Raw genomic sequence first — 22,487 nt, forward strand, 5'->3', positions numbered from 1 at the left:
TTCATCAGCTTCAAAATAAATGTAAGTTAACCTCAAAAATATAACTATAACGTTTGACATAATTATATTATGAGGGAGGATAAAACGTAAAGTACCTACTTACTTTACCTTCATAGTAATTAAAGCGCTGGTAGCCCAGCGGTAAGTACCTACGTGCGAATTTCGTTCCGGAGGTCGCGGGTTCGAACCCCGTCTCGCACCAATGAGTTTTTCGGAATTTATGTGCGAAATGTCATTTGATATTTGCCTCGCTTTTCGGTGAAGGAAAACATCGTGAGGAAACCGGACTAATTCCAATAAGGTCTAGTTTACCCTTCGGTTGGAAATGTAGTCTGGCGCTGTCGCGCCAATATACGCAAGAGCGATAGAGATAAATAGCTACGAAAGAGATATTATCGTGAGCGTTTCGTGAGCGTTTGTGCATTCGGCTACGCACACTGGTGCCTGGGCTGCTATTTGTAACTTTTCATTGTTATATTGCTATTTATAACTATTTTCGTAACTTTCATTGTAGCACAGTCAATGTCAGTGCCAGCTACGCGCTACGAGCGTAGACGATAACATAGAAAAACATGTTTGTATTTGAATGAGGCCTACGCTTCGGACGAACTTGGGTCACTTGTGGGATTTTTAACCACTGTGACGTGTCAACTTTCAACTCACACACCTCAGTGAGTGAGTTGACACTCGACACGGACAATTTTTTTTTTTATATTGGGGACACCTTACACAGATCAACTTATCGCCAAACTAAGCAAAGCTTGTACTATGGGTGCTAAGCGACGATATACATACGTATATAGATAAATACATACTTATATACATAGAAAACATCCATGACTCAGAAACAAATATCTGTGCTCATAACACAAATAAATGCCCCTACCGGGATTCGAACCCAGGACCGCGGCTGAGCAGGCAGTGTCACTACCGACTGAGCTCGACCGGTCGTCATTCTCAATTCTGTACCTATTTCTTGATTGAGAAGTAACAATGTTACTCAGCATCAATATTTCCTTGTTGAACAAGTAATGAGCGTTGAAATATCACCGTCGGGCGACAACTATACTGTCACTATTTTGAAATAGGCCACTGTCCGCCTAGCAAAAGTGTCAATCGTTGACGCTACGTGACGTCGAAACGCAGTATGGCTCTGTCGCGCCTCTGCAAAAGAGCGAGTTGGTTTCGTACCCTTAATCTGATTTTGCCGTAGGTAAGAATATAAACAAAGTTTGTATCATGTGAGTAAGATGTCACTGCGATATGATACCGATCCCTCAATGTCAAATGTCATAATCCGATTCATTATTATGTACACTGAGAGAAAATACAACCAGTTTCCATGTTCGTTCAACAAGTTTTTTGGTTAAAATAGCCCCTACGTGCTCTTTGGTTCAAAAAACAAGCTACTTGTCATTTGAATCGGCAATATATTTGAATCGACAAGTCGATTTTATAAAAACAACCTGTTACATATTGTTTTAAACATACGTTTGGCTGATTCAAACGGATAAACCGCATCAAGTCGAACTTGTTAAATTCACAATGCAAATTTCTCTCAGTGTAGTACCTAGCAGTGGCGGCTGGTGAAAATTTCTGCTAGGCAACACTGAGCAAAATGAAACCTACCTTAACATTAGGTACTTTACTTAGTCGTCAATTTTAGGCAAGCCGGTGGGAATCGGCTTGTATGGACCAGCCGCTGCTGGTACCTAGTTAAGTTTTAATCAATGTTCATTACTCACAGCTCATGTGTCTGCAAAGCTTTGTTATAAAAGTAAAACTATATTATTATTTATGACACAACTACCATAACTGTAACCATAATCTTCGGGTTTTACTCATCATTAAGCTGATCCACACCCACAGAAAAAGGGCGTTTTCGTCACGCACACGAAAACGTTGTTCTAACAAAAGTGTACTATAATACTTTTCGTACTAAAATCTACTTTTGGATGTCGGTTTTCCTATATACAGAAGAGTGTCACAAAGAGAGAGGAACACACACAAATTAATTTAATTTAACTGTCTGTCTACTCACCCTCGTTATGCTGAAAATGTAATTAAATAATATGTTTTATCCTAGGTTTAGCAAAAAGCGATAAAAAACTAAGGACAGATACACCTAATGCCAATTTAGAATATGACTGGAATAAGGTACAGCGGGGCAAATCTCGACTGGGGGGCAATTGTAACATCCATTTTTTCCATTATTACACTATGATGTTGAGTTCTACATGTATCCACTGAACACGCCTACCATATATAACTGGTGGACACTCTATTTAATAATGCAAACATTGTAAAACATTGGAAAAAATGGACCAGTTATATGTGGCCCCCAGTCGAGATTTGCCCCGCTGTACCTTATGACGAAATTCTGTTGTTAACTCTGTCAAAGAAACTTGTTATTTAAGTGTTACTAAGCACCAAGAGTATAATAATGACATTTAGGAATACGTTACTGCCCAGTGACATTACCTATGCGGTCCCGTGTTCGAATCCCGGTAAGGGTATTTATTTGTGTGATGAGCACAGATGTCCTGAGTCATGGAAGTCTTCAATGTAATAAGTATTTGTATGTTATATTTTCATGTGGTTGTGAGTACCTACAATACAAGCCTTCTTGAGCTTACCGTGAGACTCAGTCAATCTTTGTAAGAATGTTCAATAATATATAATAGATTTATTTGTATGGGGAAAATAAAACTTGGTAATTGTTTTAAGAACGGCTGCATAATAATAATATATGTTTTCTCGAGAGACTCTCGCTAGGTGGCTGGATCAAGGGCCAGATGCATAAGGCGGTGATCTTGGACACAGCCAGTATAGTCCGACGGTTCCTCTCTCTGCAGCCCTAACCACCGGCAGCTTGGGCCCTGCCCCGCTGCTGGCGGCACCCTAGGTTAGGTTTTTATAATATTATGTTTATAATTTTTTTTATTGTTTTGTAAGCGGTTTTGTATTTTACTTTTATATTCATATTATAAATAGTCTAAATAACAGAATATCTGGATGTTTATATTTATTTGTGGAAGCTGGAAGCTAGCATTCACGTTCTTGTTAGCATTATACTGCTGAAAATTTTCTAAAAGTGCACTTTTAACTGTAATGAACATTAGGATTTGCTTTTTAATTATATTTTGGGTTTCGTTACGTGTAGGATTTTACATTTAAAAAAGGAATTTAGAAATATTTGAACTTGTAGTTACGTTTGTATGTTTTTTTGTGTTTGTTGCTTGTGTTATTGCGAAAGAATCTCAATGGAAATAATATTCATTTTATTTTACCAGAAATAAAGTAAACAAACACAGAACAGGTTCGGCTCGCAATATAAAAGGCTATAAAATAGATTGTTTATACACATATTTTTTTAGAAAAAAAAAACTTATGTAGGCTTTTAGTTTGAATATTGCACTACACTTAGTTGTATTAAGTAACTCGCGCAACATATTTCGTAGCCTATAATATCATCTATGAAAAATAATTTTAGTTTTTTGTAGTTTTTGGAAGCAATTCTGATTAAATTGCATTAATTACTGTTGATAATTAATTTTGGTAGTGTCTAGCGTAGAGCTATGTGTAAATTGTATGTCATAATACTTCGAACAAAGTTTATTTAATTGATTTAAAAATCGACATGACACTGGCAAATCATTAGGAAGCCAAAAAAACGACATCTATAGACATAAATGTAAGTGTCCTGACTGATTCATCGACGAAGAGCTAAAACTACAAATGCTAGAAAATGTACACACAATCAAGAGATAAGAAGCAATTATATAACTCCGTATATACAGGTAAAGTCTAAGAAAAAACGTACCTCAGTACCATACAGTAAAAGTCACGGTGACCTAGATGGCATTACACCCTTAGAGTACGCTCAGCTAGATGACGCTAATATTGATATTTGACATTTTAAAACATATCAAGCTAAGAATATGGGCCAAATTGTCAAAACTGAGGTTCAAAAGTTTTAAGCCCTTGTCAAGAGATGGCAGTCTATGCACTGTGATTACACATTTTACTTCGACAGTAACTCTCTATAATACTCGATCCTCTTTGCGTGTACATATTTAATGCAAACTTTAAGTTTACATATTCAATGATTTAAACGCTGATCTTGTAACTCAAAAAATGGAAGATGTCATAATAATATATTATATCTTCCCATAAAGCGCTGATGGCCTAACGGCAAGTACGTGCGACTTTCGATCCGGAGGTCGCGGGTTCGAACCCCGGCTCGCACCAATGAGTTTTTCAGAATTTATGTGCGAAATGTCATTTGATATTTACCAGTCGCTTTTCGGTGAAGGAAAACATCGTGAGGAAACCGGACTAATTCCAATAAGGTCTAGTTTACCCTTCGGGTTGGAAGGTCAGATGGCAGTCGCTTTCGTAAAAACTAGTGCCTACGCCAAATCTTGGGATTAATTGTCAAATTGGACCCCAGGCTCCCATGAGCCGTGGCAAATGTCGGGATAACGCAGGGAGGATGATATCTTCCCGTAAAGCACTCGTCCTTAAAATATAAAAGTATAATCAAGACTGCGACCCTCCGAAAACTTTTTCTATAAAGAAAGTAAATAGTCTATTGGAAATTCTGGATATTTTTTGTGACAAGAAACTGAATGTTTGGGTTTATACAATAATATATCCTCCGTCTTTTTTGTAACATCTTTTACATAATATTACTTACTTATTGACGAGAGTAAATTATTTACTCTCCTAACTAAAATAGCTGTGTTTTTTAACTTTATTGCAATCTTCCTATTCTTAAAGCACAAAATTAAAACTTTACTGTTCTATCATTTTACCAGTTTTTTGGGTGATTAATAGTTAAAAATGATTCAATATTTATTAATGATTATAATTAGAAATAAAACTATGGAAACGGATTAAATTGCGTATAATGAATTTACAATTCATCCCGACGTTTCGAACACTTTACAGCATTCGTGGTCGTCGGGATGAATTGTAAATTCATTATACGCAATTTAATCCGTTTCCATAGTTTTATTTCATGAGTAACTATCGCGGTAACCGAAGACAATATTATGATTATAATAAGTTTTATTAATAGGCACCTGTTAAGAGTAGCAATAGTAGCATTCATAATTACGTTGGAATACCTACAGAACAATCTAATTTTAATTTAATAAATAATCCCATACTGGAGACAGCAGACCTGGCTACTTCCTTGAATATATCAATATTGCGATACAGTAAAGAAATCCCACCATATAATTATCCTTGGTACAATTCCTGAAGGGTCTAGATTAAAGCTGCTAGCTATTGTGTTTTATACTTAGCCTTCGTTTCTATTCTATATGCACATTTGTTCATTTAAATAAAATGATTTACCCAGTATCTATTAAAAACATAATCACATATTACGAGTAATAGAGGTAACGGCTCAAGAAACAATAAGAACTGTCTGTTCTTAAGAAGCGACATCACGTAATACAACAGGGTGGCTAGCCGAATGGCACAAACGCTCACGAAACGCTCACGAAACGAAGCGCTAGTAGATATCTATCTCTATCGCGCTTGCGTATTGGCGCGACAGAGCCAGCGGCGTATCGCTTTCGTTTGGCGTCGGAGAAATGCCATTCGGCTACGGGGCCTGAGCACATCTTTCATCAGTTGCTACAAGAGTTGATCGTACGCTGGCCCGGCGCCAGAAATTTTGTTAGTCTTTTTGCCAAATCAGGAGAGAAATTTGTCGAGTGTTGCTTTTGTATTATTTTTTAAAGTTTTCAATTGAACTTGTGATCCATTGTTCGTCGTAGAATGTTTAATGGGTGGTGTATTTATGCAACATCATAAAATAATCGAATAATTGTTTTTTTCTTCAAAATTTCAATTTTTAATACCTGTTGTTAGAGTCTGCACACATTAAAAAAAGATATCTGCGTATATCCACCAGTAAAAGGATATGTGTGGTTTCCATGCTAAATCAGCAATAACATCGTTATTCAGCCGGTTTCCACCGCGCTATCGTTGAACGAATTATCGTTCCATACGTGTTCAGTGCTCACTTGCTTGCACTGAATACATTGAATGCGTCCGATGCTTCCTGAGCTGATAAATGATGATGTGCTTGTATTGTACGCTCATAGAATTCCTTTTAGCTTTGCGAGAATGTTGCCAACTCTTCCCAGGTATATAATAAAATTATAAAGATACTTTTATAGTGTTCGGCCATCCGTAACAGAAGAAAGGACCTTTTACTTTAGAAATAGATAAAAATTAAGGTCAATGTCATTATTATTTCAATGGAAATTACGTCGTTAAAAACTATGTTAAAATTTTGTTTATAAATGAAGTTGGTGACTTGAGTATAAAGTTTTATATCACCATTTATTATTTTCATTTTTATTAATACGTCGCCGTCGATGGCAAACTAGCATAAAGGCATGAGGCCCACATCTAGCGTCTCGCCAGCGTAGTATCGGGTCAACTGTATGAAAAAGACGCCGCGTCTTTGCCATACAGTTGGCCCGACGCTACACTCGCGAGACGCTAGATGTGGGGGCTAATATCCGACCCTCGTTGAGCTCTGGCAACTTTACTTACCCGCAAGAACATGATATATAAACAAATATATAATTATAAACATAGACTGATTAGGAACTGACAAAATGACGCCCTACAAAATGTTTCACGATTTATCTGTGACGAGATAACTACTATCACCAGTTTCAAAATTTATATCCACCATTAACTAGGCCCGCAAAACTAGGATCAGATTTATGAAACCTATATCGGGTTCCAGAATAGTTTATTGGCTATAAATATCGTGACTATCTACAGGTTTGGATCAAGAGATACTTTAGGTTACCTTAAATACAAATAATGTATTTGAGCAAATGAGCAGTATTCTGAATGACTTATATAGACCTTGAATACCTTTTTGATTTGTTTCGAGCTCCCGATGTTTCGACGCAGTTGCATACATCATGATTACGAAAAACTGAAAAAGGCGAGTGGATGTCAAAGTTGCGTAGACAGCCTATGGCCACGGTCTATATCCCGGTCAATATAAGTCTAATGAAAATAACCGTGAAACATTCAAAAATATTTCTTATCTTCTTAATCATTTTTGTTCAACATTACACAAGATTGGTCAGGCCCAAGGATAAGGTTTAACGTCATTTTCTGTATATTATAATAAATCTGTATATCGATCAAGGAAGATCATCATTATCATCAGCCAGAGAGCGTCCACTGCTGGACGAATGCCTCTAAAGAATCGCAAAGCGATGTTCTTTGGAGGGAAATACCATAGTCGCCACGCTTGGCAGGCGGGTTGGCGACCGCAGTAGCTGTAAATACATCCTCGACCGACGCTGCTGCCCATCCGTCGGTTTTATTTTATTTATCCCTTTATCGCCTCTTACGACACGCACGGGAGGTGATGGGGTGGTACTATTCTCAGCCGGCACCACACAGCAAGGAAGAAAATATTGAGCTATTCAATAGTTAATATCACGAAGTAGTGAATATGAAGTGGTGCGTCTCACAATTTCCTATCATAGTTTACGATTTATCTCTGGTATGAGACGAACGCTATCGGACATTATTTGCGAGTTGATTTATGATAGCTACTCTCTACTATCTTTATATATCTAAAAGGACATATGTTTATATAAAAGTAAGGCAACTAAATCCTTTTTGAACAGGACACTGTGTTTTCCGGATGATGCACGACCACTCGGAGATGGGAATATTTTTTGTTGAACGGGTTATGAAGAGTACATAGCAAGTGATTTATATTTTTTTAGTATTACGGTTGACAGGTTTATAAAAATATACTTTTACAATAAGATTATGATGAAACAACAGGACATTAGTGTGTACGTATTAACAATTTTTATCGGTATTTACCGAAATAAAGTGTACACTGATTGCTTTAAGACCTTTAATGATGTTTCAAAAAGCATATTATAGTATGGAATATAATGGTCGCATTATTTCACCTACAAAAAGATTTTTTTTCTTAATTTCAGACGAAAGTTTTGAAAACCCTTCTTTAATAAAAATTAACATATTATTATATATTCCGGTATAGGCTTCATTTAACTGCAAAGAAAAACATGTATCCTAATATTCCTAATCCACTAGTATTTAGTAGCGCATTTCATGTTTTTTTAAGTGTATTCTTTTTTTTTAAGTTTTGATGATATTAGGTGAAGAACCCAACCATTATATTATTATCAAAGAGCGTGTGCAACATTGCTGTAATGGAAAATAATAAAAACAAGAAGTCTGCACACAATTTCACAACTTCTAAAAAAGCAAATGTATACATATTAATAATAGGTTTCCATAGCCAACATGACAAAGCTTAGTTGGTTAAAGGCTGTGTTAACAACTAACAAAGGCTGCATTCCTTTTGACAACAACTTTACTCGCTGGTTCTCATTTCTGTAATAGTTTTGTGAACCGTACTAACAAATTACATTCTCCTCATTTAAAATTTTATGTTTCTGGTCATATTTTTAAACAAGGTTAACTAAAGATTATTTTTCCGACGACTTTCCGAGGTTTAATTATCTCGTTTGGTATTGGCAATTATAGTATTGAATTTCTACAAAAACATTGCAGATTGTAGCAAAAAGGAAAGTTAACACATCGTGCAATCTGATACAAAACTTAACTAAGGACCCATTTACACGGTACGGGAACTCGCATGCGAGTGTCTTACATTGCGTAATTTAATCGGTGTGCCGAATTGTATGTAACCTCAACAGTCCGCAATGTAACTAAAATCACATGCGACTTCACTCGCCGTCTAAATGAACCTTAACATCCATCATCCAGAGAGGGTTGTAGTTTTGATCTATGTTTGTTCACATGGACGTGGATCGATGGTTGTATCACTCGTAGTTATAACGCGTTGGTGGGCACATTTTTTGTCGACAGAAATATGAAGCTTTTGTAAAGGATTTGAGTTATCTGTGATTGGACAGAGCTTGAGAGTGGGTGTTAGGGTTGGCAAACGGTTGTGTAGCATATGGAGTTGCAGGCTCCCATAGGGTCGAGTAATTGCTTACTACCAGGCGAGCCGTGTGTTTGTTGGCGGCGATGTCATAAAAATGGTTTTTAAATTGTAGCCAGACAAAAATCAGGTCCTATCACTATTTTTGGTATTTAAAGTGACGTTCTGGTTACAATTGCAGTTACATTGTTGTTGTTCTATCAATAACAGTTGCTGAATCTATTATGTTTCCTAGATGATAATAATGTCCTGATTATAGACGTAGGTAACGAAATGGCAAATTGCACTTTTATATAAGGCAAATAAAGATATCGCCGAAAACAGTGATGCGGTAACAGGATTGTACTTATTAATTTTATATTTAGGTACCTCGTTTGCAGAAATTTAAGTGACAGAATAACCAAGTTTTTTAAAGAGTACCTACTCCAGGATTTGATCCGTTAAACAAGTTATCTTTCAGTGCCAGGCATCAAGCAGTTTCAAAGTCTATTTGAATAGCAAACTTTAGTACTAGTATCTTATTTTATTGTGACAAAATAAGAACAAATTAATTATTCAAACTCCATGGTAGACGGATTACACTGTTAATAACTTTCGAAATCGAAGTTACTCGAAAGATGAAAAGAGACAACCGCACCGAAAACCGGTTTTTGGATCAAAACATATTTAGCCATCATCTTCCTCCCTAGAAACAAATAAATACTGTTTATTTTACATGTCACATAGTTTTTAAAAGTGCACAAGAAACACCAACCAAGAAAATACAATTAAATAAACAGAGGTCACATCTGGCGCTCTTATCGCTTAAGACCGATCTTTTCTAGACAACCTTTTGGGAGTTTTTACCTTCAAAAAAGTGATTTGTATTATACCTTTGGTTATCGATGTTACAGGAAACATTTAGGGGATTGCTAAGTCTCCTGTATTTCAAAACTCTGATAATAATTTAAAATCGTCAATAATGTGTAAGGTTGTCCCGCAGTCTACTTCTGTCTGTCCCATCTTCTTCTTCAAAATTTTACAACTCCTCTTTTACCTTCAAAGCTGTTCGACTCTGGAACTCTCTACCTCCGGGCATTAGACGGGCTCAATCTCTTTCTGTTTAAAAAAAATGCTTAAAGAACACTATCTATCTCTCCCTTAGTGATCGTACTTATTGCTATTTTTACTCTGTGGTTGGTATGGTTGCTGTATATTTTTGGTTTGATACTATATATCTGGCTTGTTGTATATTACTATTTAAGTATGTTTATGTAAGTCTATTTATTGTGTATGTTTATTCAATTTGTGTGTTGGAAATTAGTAAGTGTTGGAATTTAAATAGTTGTGATTTTTTTATTTCGAAGCACCTACTCTTTTTGATTATGTTTTTTTTTATTTCCGCTACCCAAAGGTTGTCTGGTAGAGATCGCTCTTTAGCGATAAGACCGCCTGTTGCGTGCCTTTATTTATAATCATTTGTTTTGTCTCCACTGTATCTTTTGATGAGGTGTGCCAATAAAGTGTATTCTATATATCTATCTATTTCAATATTATTAAATAAGAAATTCTCTTGAATGGATAATCGAACTTCCTTTATCTCTTAAGTCTGAAACTAAAATCCAATCAGGATTTGTTTGGGGATGGCAAAGTTCGAGAAACTTGAACAGGCTAACGGCCTAGCCACGACAATGGTCTAAGGCGGCGAGCGGGGCGGCTGGGCTGCGCGGGAAACGCGCGCGGGCGCTAGCCATGCCACGTACTTTTAGAAGCGGCGGCAGGGCCTAGTTGCGGCCAGGACGCTTTCATATTTAAAAACATGTTTTTTACTGTCTAATATGACTCTAAAGTGCATAGAATGCTTTAATTAGTCAATTACGTCTTGTACAAGAAAATATGTGTGATAACTAAATACAGGACATTTATTTTATGGCTTGTTAAATGATACTTAATATAAATAACCAATCAGAAAAAAATTAAGAGTAAATACGAATTAATACTATACAAAAATATGTTTGAAAACATTATTACATACTACACACGCGAAAGTACATTTCAATTTTTAGTAAATAATGGGTTTCGGGTTCAAGACGCTCATAATAAAAACAAAATCTTTTGTTTCGCGTGGAATCGCTAGACCCATCTAGCCGCCTAGGCCGGTCGCGCCGCTCCAATGTCGTGGCGGTGCCCGCGCGGCGCGCTACAGTTGTTCGAGTCGCGCGCCGCCCCGCGCGCCGCTGCCGCGGGTAGGCCCGTGAAACCCGCGCGCGATTTCGAACAGCGGCGCGAGTCGTGGCATGCCTCGCGCGCGCTGCGTTTTTGTTTTTGTGACTTACCGCTTGCCGCTGCCGCAAATCGCCTTAGACCATTGTCGTGGCTAGTCCGTAATTCAAATGTACATCGACTGATGTCGATCATCGTTCATCGTTCTGATGAACGATATCAGAAAGAATTGATTCCGTCACCGTGCATGCTCGCCCGGCGGCAATGTTAGGACAAGCACGAGCGATATACAAGATATCCGAATGGCATCCTTCAGACTTTCAATAAAATTGATGTCGCACCATTAGATGTCAACAGTAATTTAGAATAACTTTACTTCCGAGGTGTTTTTCAAATTCAAATTGATTGAATTGTTCCCTTTGTTGAAAAGATTAAAGTCTTACCCAAGTAGTGATAGAATCTTTAACTGGACTTTTGCAAGAACAATTTACATATTGAACGTGAAGTTTAACTTTCGTATTGAATTCCTTTGGAGCAAGTTACTTCACCAAGATCAGATTAAATAACTTTTCATACCGTCAATCAATACTTAACTATTAAACGATTTATTATAGCTATGAAAAGCAGTCTAGAAATTTATACGTGTAATTAAACTACTAGATCACTTTAAATACTAAAGAATCGGATTACCATTTTCAGTAAAGTTTACAATACAATACAAATCCACTTTATTGCACAACCTCAGAAATGTACATAGGAACACACATTACAATAAATTTAATTTATTACAGAGGTAAACAACAGGCGGCCTTATCGCTAAAGAGCGTATTTTATTTAGTTATTCACTTCCATAAATTGGAGAAATGACACGTTCATTACTTTATTGAATTCGTCAATTAGTACACATTCATCAATTTTAAATTGTATTTTTTCCTATTACACATCCATTGTCAACTTCTGTAAGTAACATCATTATGTATGTCAAAACTATGACAGCAGCAGCTCTCCATAATAAACTAGGGTTCAAATGTATATATTGAGAAACTGCCAAACTACCGTAATCGAGACTAACCTAATGTTTGAATGTGTTCTAAATAACCTGATGTTTGACTTTTACATGGATTTGATCAACATAGTATTTTACATGTATCTGAATTCTAATCAATATCCTATTGAAATCTAATATTGAACAGATATAAATGTTCGAATCGGGACATTCGGAGACACGGGTTCGAATGAGAATTGAAGTGGAGAGAAATCGTGACAAACTGACATTTTGTGGAGCATCGATTGGCACAGTTGTTTTGTTCTGTCAGAGGTTGAGCTGTTGTTGAGATTCGATGGTCGTATTTGCTATTTTGGAAGTACGTAGTTAGGAGTCAAGATTATGAACCGGTCCGACATTCCGCCGCCGTTCACGGGTAGTAAAAGTTATAGCTTATGGATTTTTGATGGTATTGAACGTACTACTTAAGTTTAATTTACCGAAGCGATAGCGTTGGTCTACGGGATCAACTCAGGCAATTTGCTATTGTGATATTCACACGACCGACTATAAGCATTTTTTTAAATGTTTTCTTAATATATTGTGTGTTCTATAACCCGCAGAATCAATCGTTTTATGAATTATACATATCTGTATTGAGTTGACCATTAAATTTTAGAAACTGGAACACGTTTTCTAGAAATGTATGTATGTATAATAAAAATGTCCTTCCTTAATACATTGCTTAACGTATAATTATTTTTATTAATCGTCATTAAAAAAATCAATATATATATAACAATACTTGATACACATGGTGATGAGGAAACCGAATAATTCTATTATTATTAAATTTCTGATCACATAAGAAAATAAAATTTTCGTATAAACTCTTCTGGATTACGCCTACCTTCAGAGTTATTAGCATTAAAAATCCCAGTACAAAACGCTCTATTGATGGCGATGATGCCATTATCGGGCAAAATCTAACTATCCTCGTCAAACGATGTACATAATAAAGAATATGAATACAACTGTAATCACCCCAATTTTTAATTTACACGAATTCACAAATAAAAATGGCTACTCAATCGTTTCAGCTGCGGAAGCCGGTGTCGACGCTCTCGATCCCCGGCGCGATGAAGGCGTACTCCGGCGGGCGGGACGCGTCCACCGAGGAGGCTGGGGTGGCGCTGGTCGGAGTCCACAGCGAGTACCCTCGCTTCGGCGAGGAGCGGGCACTCGGCGGCGGCACCTACAAGGGAGGGGGGGCGGCTAAGCACAAACCTAACATAGGATATAGGTTAGTAACACTCTGACTTTCCTCATCGCAACCAAAAGACGGGAATGACTTGGTGTTTCTTTATTCAAATAATAATGCATCTGCAATAATAGGCAAGAGGTTATCTCTTTGATGCAGATACATGGAACACTGCGCCCTCGAACCCTTCGACTGATGCCCCACGTTGGGCGCCAATTTTAAACACGCTGGTCTTTGTATTCAATTAATAAAACGAGACCTTCGAAAGAAACTCAAAAACAATTTTTAATTTAAAAGGAATTTAGAAATATTTCCTATGTGCCATTAATAATTTAAAAAGATAGTGAAACGTTCCGATATGAAAACCAGCGGGCCGATTTTTGAGTCTCACGCGTTCGAATTCAGAAAATTGTCATTGAAAATAATAAGCAAGTCACCGTTTTTAACCGGTATTTTAGTGACAAAATCCCGTATGCGAGATTCAAAATTCACCTTCCTGGCGCACAACGTGGGGCATAGAAAAACGTAGTTGAGAAATCGTATAAAGGACAGGAACAACTTAGTGTTTATCTATTTTAACATAAAGGCACCTGTTATAATGACATGCCTTAGGTTAGCTCGAACTCTTGTGCACCACGATGGGCGCCAATGTTAGGGTCTTGGTATTTAACTGGTAAAATGGAAGGAGCATGCGATCATTTGTGTGTAAAAGCTTGGTGTTTGAATGATGTGTGTCCTTTTGCTAACGCTATGTTTTACTTTACACTAGCTATACTTTTTTTTAAATTCCTTTCTCAATACAAATTATTCGTCGAATTCCTTTCTCAGGCTCAGGTTTGTCAGTTTATTGCTTAGACTAGATCACTCAGACTGGCGCCCAACGTGGGACCGAAAAGAACGTAGTACAGGTGAAAAATGACATAAAAAGCAGGAACAACTTGGTGTTAATTATTAAAATTAAAAAGAATCTGTTATACAACAGGCAAGAAGTTAGCTCTTTGAAGCAGATATAGGGATAACTGAGCCCTCAAACTCTAAGAAACAGTTGCTAGCCCCACGTTGGGTGCCAAAGTGAGGGTCTATGTTAAAGTAATAAAACGGGGCCTCCGAAAGGAACTCCAAACGGCATTTTAATTTAAAAAAATATTTTAGAACCGATGTACCGAATAGTTACCGATGTACCATAAATAATTAAAAAAAAAAAAACCAACGTACCGTTCCGATACACAGACAAGGCATTCAACGTGGGGCGCAGAAGAACGTAGGTGAGAAATCACATAAAAGATCTTTTATGAAGATATATAGAAAATTGCGCCCTTGAACTGTTAGGGGCAGCGTTATGCACCAATGTGAGGGTCTTTGTATTGAACTCATAAAACGGAGCTTCCGAATGAAATTAAAAAACAAATTTGAATTTAAAAAGAAATTTAGAAAGGTTATCTGTGTGCCATAAATAATAATAAAAAAATATTGTAACGTTCCGATATATATATCTGGCGCCCAACGTGGGGTGCAGAAGATCGTTGGTGAGAAATCACATAAAAACAGGAACGCCTTGGTGTTTATTTATTCAAATGAAAAGGCACCTGCAAATAATAACACGCTTGAGATTAGCTCCTAGATGAAGATATAATGAAACTGCGCTCTCTAACCCAAATCAGTCTAAACTGATTGGTAGCCCGACGTTGGGTGCCAAAGTAAGGGCCTTGGTATTAAAATGATAAAACGGAGCCTCTGGAAGGAATTCCAAAACGGATTTTAATTTAAAAAAGGAACTTATAAATGTTACCTATGTTCCATATTTTTTTTAAATATAGTAGTAGTTTTGTAAAATAAAGATCTGGCGCTCAACGTGAAAAAACAGGAACGACTTGATCTTTATTTATTCAAATAAATAGTCATCTGTAATAATAACACGCGCGAGATTAGCTCTTCGATGAAGATATTTAGAATATAAAATATAAAAAACTACGCCCTCGAATCTTTAGACTGGTTCATGTAATAATTACAGGCAAGAGGTTAGCTCTTTGAACGAGATATATGGAAAACTGCGCCCTCGAAATCTTAGACTTCTTGGGGTTCCAACCCCACGATGGGCGCCAATTTTAGGGTCTTGGTAATAAAGTGATGAAACGTGGCACCCGAAAGGAATTACAAAACATATTTGAATTTAAAAAAGGAATTTAGAAACGTTACTTATAAATATTCCAAACATAAAAAAGTGTTACGTTCCGTTACATGAAGCATTAAATCTGAGTAATATTCAAAATGTTGATAGAGGTCTAAAATTAAAGAAATAGTGAACAAAGCCACCCTAAAAGGCAAATCATTAACTGCTGTATTGTGTACCTACTTTTGACTATAATTATTATATAAAGGATTCCACGAAGCTATTATAGCTGTAATCGTTTATTAGAAATGTTCAAATTATGTTGACAATGCAATCAAAATGTCGGTTAGAAGAGACAGTATACATTAATGATTCGTTTTTAAGCAGCTCATACAATTCAGATCAATATAATTCGGAAACTGATGAACTCGTGAAAATTTTTATTATACTTGTTTTTAACTAAACTAAAACACAAAGTAAAATAGCAAAACTAATAATTCACTGGTTCAGTGGACTAAATCGTGTTTATTTTATTTAAATAGGTTTAACATATTTTTTAACCCCCGACGCAAAAACGACGGGGTGTTATACGTTTGACGTGTCTGTCTGTTTGTCTGTCTGTCTATCTGTCTGTCTGTCTATCTGTCTATCTGTCTGTCTGTGGCATGGTAGCTCCGGAACGGATGAACTGATTTAGATTCAGTTTTTTTTATTTGAACGCTGAGTTAGTCGGGAGTGTTCTTAGCCATGTTTCATTAACATCGGTCTACTAATGTCGTGGTCGAGGTTTTTTTCAAAATTTTAATTTTGTGGTTTTTCTTAGACATCTATTTTGATTAAAATAATCGATTGAGTTTAATTTCAATTTTTCAAGTACCTATAAGTAATCTACATAAATAAATCATAGAAACAGTTCACTTTAGTTCAAAGATTTGGAGAAAGAATGATCATGATCTTTGACACTGAACAAATTACATCCGTGCATTTTATAACTTGTAATTTAAACGCTACATATATCGTGTTTTAAAAAACATGTATGGGTTCAAGAGAATTAATTTTATTATATAGTCAACCAGCTGGTACAGTAAAATTCACATTTGTAACCAATTCAGATGAAATTCAGAACGTTTTATTGAAATCAGAACCCGTCTCCTGACAAGCTTCTCATTATGTAATGGAATTAAAAAATAATTAGAGAACTTACCGAGCCACTGAAATATGTAACTCCTTTGTCAACTAATAATATTGTGGGTACCAGATAGGACTTTAATTATAACTTAAAATACCAATAATAATTACAAACATACTAATGAAAGTCTTAAATAAGAAATTACTAATAACCTACCACGTGCCACCAAACACGATTAGCTGTTAATAACAAAATTAATAGTTTAGTCACAGCGAACACAGATATTGACTTTTATGCTTCGCTTAGACCTGCCGATTGTTTTAATAATGACTTCAGCCTTGGACGAACGAAAATAACTTGCATCAGGGACGCATCGATTTCTTCGTCTTTCGAATTATTAAAGAACTAGAAAGGCAAATATGCATTTAGGAGTCATTATGAAATGTGTATGGTATTAACTCTATGTCTATATTCAATGAAGATTAGCAAAACTATTTAAATATAAAAACTGTAAAGCTATTTCAGTTTAATAGTCATATTTGGATGAATTATTAGTTTCATAAGTTTCAACAGCCACAAGTAGTATTCCTTTGTTTTTAGCTGTTATTTTATTTTTGTATTTGTAAAAAAGGGATAACATATTATGTGTATTGACATATTCAGGCCTACAATATAATATGACTAAGACGATAATTATGTGCTGGTTAACTTAAACAAATATGTTTTAATTTTCAGATTAGGTAGACGAAAGGCGTTATTCGAAAAGCGAAAACGAATAAGTGACTACGCACTAGTGATGGGAATGTTCGGTATTATAATTATGGTTATAGAAAATGAACTCTCAAGTGCCGGTGTTTATACAAAGGTAAGCTATACTACTTTATACGATCTTAATATTCTATACAATATATTATAAGTGCTATAAGAAGCGTCTCTCAAGCGTCGGCGTAGAGTTAAACTAGTGTTCGACGCAACGTTGGTACAAATGTGCAGCCATGCCATTTCCCAAACTATTGTTTAAACGCCGACGGTTGGAAGGCCCTAGTGTAGGGTGACCTTTAGAGATGCAAAATGCATTTTATGGGTATAAGAAATTGTTGCTTGACAGTTCTTTAATGATTTAATGTTCATTCATCTTCTATGAAGTAGTAGCTTCATAAATAAAACTGTGACCTAACTATACCAAAATTTAAATAAGCCAAAATTCATTGAACGTCTTGGTTTAATTTGCATTTACTTATAGCATTTGAATAAACATAATCTAATTCTGATTTATCCCATTATTAAAAATGCATTTTTTTCTGGATTTCTGGTTTAGTCCTGTAAAAGTTGGTCAGTGTGGCCCAATATTAAATGTATACATACGATTTATTTTATTCTGACGCTTATGTGTTAATAATTCATATAATTTATTGATTTCAGGCATCAATATATTCGCAGGCGTTAAAGACGCTTATATCAATGTCAACTGTGATCTTACTTGGCCTAATCGTCGCGTATCATGCTTTAGAAGTACAGGTAAGTTAACAAAAGCTTATTATTGATTGAAAGTAACTTTATCCCATTAAAATCTTTTAATTATTGATCTTTGCGAAAAGGATTACAACATATTTTTTTATTGAAAATTGTATATATGTAAATTACTAGCATTAACGTAAGAAAATATATTTTCTCAAACTACCTTTTTTAAGTTATTTTTGAACAGCTAAAAAATAGCCTGTAAATAGCTGTTTTTCCATTTTGAGGTATGGAACTTTTAAAAAAGACATATTAAACTTGAGCTAACTATGTCATACCATACAATATCACCATGAAGGCGCAAATGCAACTACCTCGCCATTGCAGAATCCAGAATTCTCGATTATATGCCACCTCATCTTAGTGATACTAGGTGACGGCCAGCTCAAACAGCAAGCTAGAATAATAGTGCTGCCATCTATCTATACACAACTTTAGGAACAAATATTTAGTGACAATAGAATGTTTGCATAACGTCTATTTTTCTATGATTCCAGTTATTTATGATAGACAACTGCGCTGACGACTGGCGAATAGCAATGACGTGGCAGCGGATAGCGCAGATTGCACTAGAACTCGCCATTTGTGCCGTCCACCCGATCCCTGGCCAGTACACCTTCACTTGGACTACGAAGCTGGCCAACAAAGGAGGCGTTATAGGCGTTGAAGTTGTAAGTACCTTTTTGATTATTCATACAGTCTATAACCATCAGGCACAAGGGAATTTTTTGTAAAACATCAGTTCCGACGCACGACTGTTTATGGGTTATATTTCAGGCGTGTGCCGAATCTGATTTCCTAGTTGGTTTGTACGATGTTCAAGTTCAAGGTCACGGGTTTTATGAAATTTGCGCGGGCAAAACTTTTAATACTTTCTCTTTTTATTTTAAACGTAACACAGAAAGTTTGATTTGATAAGTACCTCTTCAAATTTTAAACCCCGGATTATTGAACGAATATCGATTTTAAAGAAGAAAACTTCAAAAAATCAAATACGATGAAATAGGATGCCTAGTTCTTGGCAATACTATAAAATTCTCTTTCTGTCTCTAATTCTTCAATTGCAATCGAATGTCTAACTTTTACTTGTAGTATTTGAAATATGTTTATTTCATATGTATATTTATTGGACACGACCAATATAATATTGAGTATATTTTATTGAGTAGTTTTTAACTATTACGCTTTATAAATAACAGCTGACGTTTCATTTTCTAACAAGCGTCACCTGTATTAAATTAGTTTTATAAAAATATTCAGATTCTATTTTTTTAAATATAATAAGGTAAAATTACAAAGGTAAGTTTTAATAGTGTCCAATAAATTGTACCTTTGAATCTTCTAAATTTCTATGCTATATTTTTCATTGTTATTTGTCCCAAGTAGTATAATATTGGTGGTTTCCGTAAAAAGTAACATTTGGTTTTGTAATATTCATTCATAGTTTCCTAAAATTGGTACCTACGTATGTATTTGAGTAACTTTCTACTTAGTTTTTTTAGCTTTTAATAGTTTTAGTATTTATACTCACATGAAAACTAGATTTATTGTAGTTATATAACCAACAAATGGTGAGTTTGCAAATAGCACGTTCAATACGCTTTGAATTATTTATTTGCATTTGTGTCATTGATCGTGTATAATATATCTATGCGACTTTTTACTGGAATGCTTTCATTTTGCCTGACAAGTTTTTGCTAAATATTTTATTTGGTATAACATTTTATTTCACTTTTCAACATTTTTTCTAAATAGTGTAAGAACAGTATATATAATTGTATATAAATCTATAAATATGAGCAATTGTAAAGCCCTTATTAACATAATTAGCAAAAAAGTTTTTGGCAAAACGAAAGACTTCGATGGTGAGATATATCTGATATATCCTTTCATTTTCTCCCATAGGGCACAATGTATAAGCAAATTCAGGTCTGTATTGAATCAAAGTGACCGATAATTGACCGTGATGTTAGCGTCCATGTGTGATGGCATGTTATGTCCAAAATGGCGTCGATTGCATTCGTACTTATTACCTATTCATGTTTTCCTATCCACCTGCATTTCTATTAGACATCGATGGAATCACAATTTAGAAAACTGAAACAACTGATCAACTGATGATATAGAAGTCACCACACTTTTTGTTTGTGGTGTGATTTTTCCGTGTGTGCGTTTTGTTTGAGGTATCGTTAAACAAGATTGACTCGAACTTACCTCAGACTTTGAATGTGTGGTTTGTTCTTTACTTCTTCACTTTGATCACGGTTTTAGCACCTATATTGTTCCAGTTATGACCTCGTCAATCAAAATTAGAGATTTATAAGGAGTTTAAATAAAGTAAAATTAAAATGTTGTGTACATAGAAAAAGTTTGTGCATGTTTACAGCTACACTTGAAACTAGAAATCAATTATAATTTTACTATTGCTGACTTATTAGCTTTTTGAATTTGTACTTAATAAACTAGATAGGATTTAATTTTAGACAACGACTAGGTTCTTAATATAACAGGATGCTCATAAGTCATTATTACTTTGTTTAAATGTAGTAACTAAAATAAACAATAAGAGCCTGGTATGATAATGATAACATTATTTTAGGTTTTAGCTAAAATAACTTCCTGGCTACTTGTATCAATAAAATGTATATAATAATATCGGGATACCCCCATTTGCCAGAATTTCATTTGCCATAATTTTATTTGCCATCCTATTCAACAATCATAATTTTGTTTCTCATAACATCTTATGCCATAATCATTGTTTACTATATTAATCTAGTGCCAGAAACTTTGTTTCCCATAAAGTCAGTTTCCATAATGTCATTTGTCAGAATCATCGAAATCCGTAATTACCACATTCCATACCATCATTTGTCATACAAATTAGCGTCCAGAAAAGTCAATTTCCATAATGTACTTTGGCAGAATCGAAAACTACTATAATAGGTACTAGAAGGACTAGAGAATGAAACTGGTATCAGAAAGTAGGTTAGGTTAGGTTAGAACTGACCCCCAGGAAAATGAAACTGCTATCAGAAAGTAGGTTAGGTTAGGTTAGAACTGTGAACCTCTGGAAAAGGAAACTGCTTGAAAAGTAGGTTAGGTTAGGTTAGAACTGTGACCCCCCGGAAAATGAAAATACTATCAGACAGTAGGTTAGGTTAGGTTAGAACTGCGACCCCCTGGAAAATGAAACTGCTATCAGAAAGTAGGTTAGGTTAGCTTAGAACTGTGACCCCTGGAAAATGAAACTGCTATCAGAAAGTAGGTTAGGTTAGGTAATAATATGGGCAACAATTAATATGGCAATAATTGCTTATGGCGTTTGAATATTCTATGAAACCATATTATTGCACTTAATAATATGGCTAACAAATAGTATGGCATTGTATGATTATGGAAGGTAATATTCGGATAAACAACGAGTATGTCATATGATTTTTATGGTAAACAAATCATTCGGGCAAATGAAATTCAGGCAAGTTAGATTCGGGCAAATGAATATTATGTTAAATGACTGTCGGGCAAACAATAGACAACCAATAATATCATGTATTCTATAAAGATGACTGTGTTTAATCTCTGTTTTCTACACAAATGATGCTACAAAATATATCTATTTCTAATTTCAGGTACCGTATGACGTCACACTGTCACTGCCTATGTTCTTTCGGCTATATCTAATATGCAGGGTTATGCTTCTTCATAGTAAATTATTTACGGATGCTTCGTCGCGAAGTATAGGAGCCTTAAACAGAATTAATTTTAACACAAGGTGAGTTGTATTATCAGTCCTTTTTTTTTTAGGGGATAGGAGGCAAACGAGCAGACAGGTCGCCTGATGGTACAATATTATTACAATTACAATATTACTTATAGCTAAACACTGCTCGTGGACACCCGAAACACCAGAGGTGTTGGAGGTGCGTTGCCGGCCTTTAAGATGGGTGTACGCTCTTTTTTTGAAGATTTGAAGGTCGTATCGGTCCGGAAATACCGCAGGCGACAATTCATTCCACAGTTTAGCTTCTCAAATATTATGCTGAAATAACAGAAATTAATGTAAGAGAATTATAATTGGACAGTGTTATGGAATAAGCGATCAAGCGACAGTTAGTTGAAATCGAGAAAATGAGCTAGAAAGATTTGAAATTTGAATCAGTTGTTGTAAGTTCATTTATAAAGTAAAAAAGTTAATTTTGACACTAAACCTATAAAAGTGTTCATAATTTAAATAGATAAAAAAATAACACCATACCTATTCAAGTTTCGAAGTTA

The 22,487-nt window shown here is 35.4% G+C and overlaps 1 protein-coding gene across 1 annotated transcript in view; it reads left to right on the plus strand.

The window, feature by feature from the left end:
• LOC125233751 (small conductance calcium-activated potassium channel protein) overlaps positions 1-22,487 on the plus strand; it is a 372,074-nt gene that overhangs the window by 337,645 nt on the left and 11,942 nt on the right. The window contains exons 4-9 of the mRNA XM_048139827.1: positions 13,292-13,494; positions 17,427-17,556; positions 18,114-18,209; positions 18,707-18,880; positions 20,115-20,138; positions 21,842-21,984. Of these exons, the coding sequence (XP_047995784.1) occupies positions 13,292-13,494; positions 17,427-17,556; positions 18,114-18,209; positions 18,707-18,880; positions 20,115-20,138; positions 21,842-21,984 (770 nt within the window). The remainder of the gene's footprint in view (positions 1-13,291; positions 13,495-17,426; positions 17,557-18,113; positions 18,210-18,706; positions 18,881-20,114; positions 20,139-21,841; positions 21,985-22,487) is intronic.

Source organism: Leguminivora glycinivorella, chromosome 15 (assembly GCF_023078275.1).
Source record: "Leguminivora glycinivorella isolate SPB_JAAS2020 chromosome 15, LegGlyc_1.1, whole genome shotgun sequence".
Taxonomy (NCBI): domain Eukaryota; kingdom Metazoa; phylum Arthropoda; class Insecta; order Lepidoptera; family Tortricidae; genus Leguminivora; species Leguminivora glycinivorella.